The 4,011-nt window shown below is 29.2% G+C and overlaps 1 protein-coding gene across 2 annotated transcripts; it reads left to right on the plus strand.

Annotated features, from left to right (window-relative positions):
- Window positions 1-338: 338 nt before the first annotated feature.
- LOC145936148 (uncharacterized) lies at window positions 339-3,683 on the plus strand. Of its 2 annotated transcripts, XM_083038048.1 has the most exons (3): window positions 339-573; window positions 1,302-1,350; window positions 2,618-3,683. In XM_083038048.1, exons 1-3 carry the CDS (start codon window positions 526-528, stop codon window positions 3,526-3,528), a joined length of 1,008 nt encoding a protein of 335 aa, XP_082894174.1. In that variant the 5' UTR covers window positions 339-525; the 3' UTR covers window positions 3,529-3,683. The 2 variants fall into 2 exon arrangements, with proteins under 2 accessions (XP_082894174.1, XP_082894175.1); XM_083038049.1 differs by lacking the exon at window positions 1,302-1,350 and having other exon boundaries at window positions 340-573.
- The last annotated feature ends 328 nt before the right edge of the window (window positions 3,684-4,011 follow it).

Below are 4,011 nucleotides of genomic sequence, written 5' to 3' on the forward strand. Positions count from 1 at the left end.
AAAGATAAATATTATAATTCTTGTATAATATGTAATTAACGTACAAGCTGTGGATCGAGAATGCGCTACGAATAATTCGAAACATCATTCTATCTTTGTTCCATATTAGTAGCACATTCTCGACCGCAGCTTATATTGTATATAGTTGAAGGAAATAAATGACGCGCGCGAAGCGCGCGCTTTGTAGTGTACTAGGCCATCGTAAAAAACACATGACCATTCGAAAATCACCCCTACACATTCATAGTCGCGCTGTAAAAGTCTGAAAGTTTCATTGTGCTCTTCGGGATTTTCCCTTTGTAGTGGTGAAGCAGTAGTAGAGGAGTGAGAAAGAAAGAAGGGGGAGAAAGAGAAGAGGCATCGCTGCATCTACGTGCTACGTTAAGAAGGATTCATTTTGCGTTCCGCTGTAGGAGAATCGTGTTCGATCCTAAGTTGGGTCCAGCTAAATTTGCATTTTATCGTCTCAATTCAATCGATTTTCATAAAAGTGAAGAATGGACACGAATAAAAATAATCAAGAGGATGCAGCAGAATCCAGCATGGAGAACAAAGCCAGCAGTGTCGCAAAAGGTCGGTGTCTAATTGCGTTTCACGTTACAAACACATATGCAACGGGAACAGAATTCTTTTGTGCTTATTAATAAAGAGTCTGTGTATTTTCGTATTTATTCATATTCATTAAAAATCGGGCGACCGCGGAAGATCAGTGATGGTTTTAATGTGCCGACAAAATTTCAGTGTTTTTTTTATACGTAATTATAACTTATAGTCGAATAGAGAAACTATGTGAAAAAGACGCGTTATCTAAAAAAAAAATATAAAATCTATAGTTATACATCAGATATGCTTTACACGTGTATCTTATGTAGTTATATCAAATTATGATCTTTTTGTGATGTGTCGCAAATAGAAGTAAATTTTTTTTCTTGCACTGTGTGAAAATAAATTAATTTTTTTCGCATATTCGGATTGTTAATATCCAAGTGCCACTGAATATATAACATAAAAGTTTTAATTTTTACTTGCTTTCTCGAATGCATTTTGTTGAAACGGAAAATGTTAAATAAATAATTCTTCTACAATGCAAGAAATGGAGAATCGAAAATTATCTTTAAACGTATTAATTCTCTGTTAATTCTACAGAAAAAAATGTAACATTTTAATATTTGTTCAGCTTCGTGTATATCTAGAAATATTTTCTTCGATTAATATATATTACAAGTACTTAATAAACAATATTTCGCTTTCTTGAAATCAATCAATCATGGTATATGGCAACGTTTCTTATTTTACTGCAGGATTTAACGCAGTGTCGGCTAACATCAAACGATGTTAACAATAATGCCGGTACGTCAAACGCATCGTACATTTCGTATTTCCAGTATTGCTCGATATGCATAAGTGATAAGCCTTTTATATATGCGATCAATTTTTCATTTGATTCTTCTGTAAGAGCGTTAAATTAAGCAAATTAACTTGATCATTGCCGATAATTTACGCTTGTTACAATTATTTAAAATTAATAATATGTGTTTTAATCTTTATAATATTGCTCATAAAAATTTTAATTAATATCATAGAAGTAATAAATTTATATAATTTATATGTTATGATGTACAAAGTATTTATATCATTAAAAAATTAATATAATTTAAAATTATATTAAATTATATATATATATATATATATATATATATATTTATATATATAATGTCTATATAAAATAATATATATAAAAATGGAATATATAAACTTAAAATAAATATACAAATTCTTTAATACACGTGCGCAGCATCTGAATGAATCGAATTAACGACGGATATATTTGCTTATACAGCTTAATCTAATCTCTAAGAATCGTATATATATCACTTTACGACTGGCTCGTGTTTCTTTTCTTTGTGTGACAGTGTGACATTAAAATTTATTCTCTTTAGACTTTATTCGATCTCGTATTATTCTCCTAGTAGTCAGGATATTTGTTACATCTGTGTCTATTAATCTTGTTATATGTTTTTACTAATATGCTTTTTATATTCGATTTTATATTCGTTTTCTCGTAGCATATATGTATATGTATATATCTAATGATAAGTCTATCAATTTAGATTTTGCCGGTACTAGATCAGTATGATGTACAATATATATAAACATACATATAATAAAAGCAGTATGTTATATTAATATTTATTTGATTTATTTTTGATTTTAAATCACTAACGATATAATCTTGATTTTTTTCCGTTAATTTTATAATCTTTACTTTCTTTTCTACATTTTTTGTCACTAACTTCAAAATAATATAGTAGTCTATTTTATGAAAAAAACTTTTATAAAATGTTGATATTTTTTGATACACAAAAATTCTATTAAATCCTTTTTTAATAATTAATATATGTACATTATTAAATATTTTTATATACATATATAAAGAAGTTTTGTAGTAAAATATTTCTTCATAAAACGTTACAAAATTTTTTTACATTAACAAAAATAAAGATTAAAATTGATATTAGTTATATTGAATCTTTTCTATCTTTATATAAAATTGTATATCTTATTCTTTATGATTGTTATTTTAATTTTACTGATACAAATAATATTTACTTTGCAGAAGTTAAGGACGTGTGTCTTACACCTATAGAATATGAAGCCGCCTTTTTAAAAAATGGTATAATACGGGGTATTACATACCAAGTAAAAATATTAACATGGATCACATGGAAGTTGATGACCAAGAATGATGCAAATAAATGGTGGTTGGGTTCGGAGGTATTGAAGGCCTGGGGATTTCACGATCTAGTTTTGAAGTATAATAACGTAGACGGAGACGAAAAAACTTCTGACAAAAAATGCATGTATCGTTTCGTGCAAATCAAGCACATGTCGTGTTTAACCGGAGGCTCTAAGATCTCTATTCGCAATCTATTATCCTCAGAAGCATTCCATCGTCAATACAGTCTTCTTTACTTGTTCAAATCTTATATAAATATGATCGGCAAATTTGAGAAGATAGCGCCGGAGCAGATCGTGGACTTGATGGTCTTTACGAACAGAGACATCAGTTTGCTTACGTTCTTAGTGCCTATGGCCAATGATGAGATCTTCAGTTTCAAAGGAAAGGGCAGACGATATCGCTTCAATGTAGACCTGCTGCGAAGTGAATTGAAATATAAGGTGATAATAGACCATCTGCGGCAAATTTCATCCCACGAACCGCATATATGGAACTTCTTGAGCAAGATAGTATTCGTGGTGAACCAACCCTCCGAACCCGAATTGGAGAAACTCATTGTCAAAGATATGGGCAAAGTTTTCTGTACGCCGCAGCTCTTTTATAATGATCTGTACAAGAATGTATTCGAATGGTTTCTCATTCTCCAGAACAGCGTTGCGCCATATCTCACCAAAGAATACGTAATGGAACATCTCAAGAAGATGGAAGATATGCTGTTGGCTGAAAAAAAGAAGGATACATCTTTTACTGCCAAGTCACTCTCTCTTGCAAACTTGTCATTAACATAAACTAAAATTATGTGTTATCTACATATATAGAAATTACAAAAAGAATTACAGTTCTTCGTGTTCCTCTATGCATATATATGATATAGTCTTTTATTTTTTATCTTTAAGAGAGTGAGACTTTTTTACAATGTTCTCTTATGCATTTAAGATTAAGATTAAGACATTTTAGCTCTTTTTTATTCCGAAAAAATCATATATTATATAAAAGATTATCTATAGTTCATCAATATTCATTATTTATATCTATGTATAATTTATTTTTAAATGTGTCGACATTAAAATGTTGAACAAAATGAGCAAAATACTTAATTCATTTGGATTTTTAAAGGCGTCATTTAAGTATAAATATATGATATAAATCATAGATCAATATCTCTATTAAATATAGATATATTAATACTATAGATATAGATATTAGATTGAGTTATATTATTTTTATTCTTCTTGCCGATATGATATCTTGTATCCAGAAGATAATTCAAA

Source organism: Prenolepis imparis, unplaced genomic scaffold (assembly GCF_030444845.1).
Source record: "Prenolepis imparis isolate NDT839.2.m4 unplaced genomic scaffold, iyPreImpa1.0 SCAF_5, whole genome shotgun sequence".
Lineage (NCBI taxonomy): Eukaryota > Metazoa > Arthropoda > Insecta > Hymenoptera > Formicidae > Prenolepis > Prenolepis imparis.

What these genes read in the sequence shown, in the direction of transcription:
- LOC145936148 (XM_083038048.1), top strand. Translation starts at nt 526, where the DNA reads ATGCAGCAGAATCCAGCATGGAGAACAAAGCCAGCAGTGTCGCAAAAG. An exon ending in AGCCAGCAGTGTCGCAAAAG is followed by an intron (nt 574 to 1,301) that starts GTCGGTGTCTAA and finishes ATTTTACTGCAG; the next exon opens with GATTTAACGCAGTGTCGGCT. An exon ending in CGATGTTAACAATAATGCCG is followed by an intron (nt 1,351 to 2,617) that starts GTACGTCAAACG and finishes TTTACTTTGCAG; the next exon opens with AAGTTAAGGACGTGTGTCTT.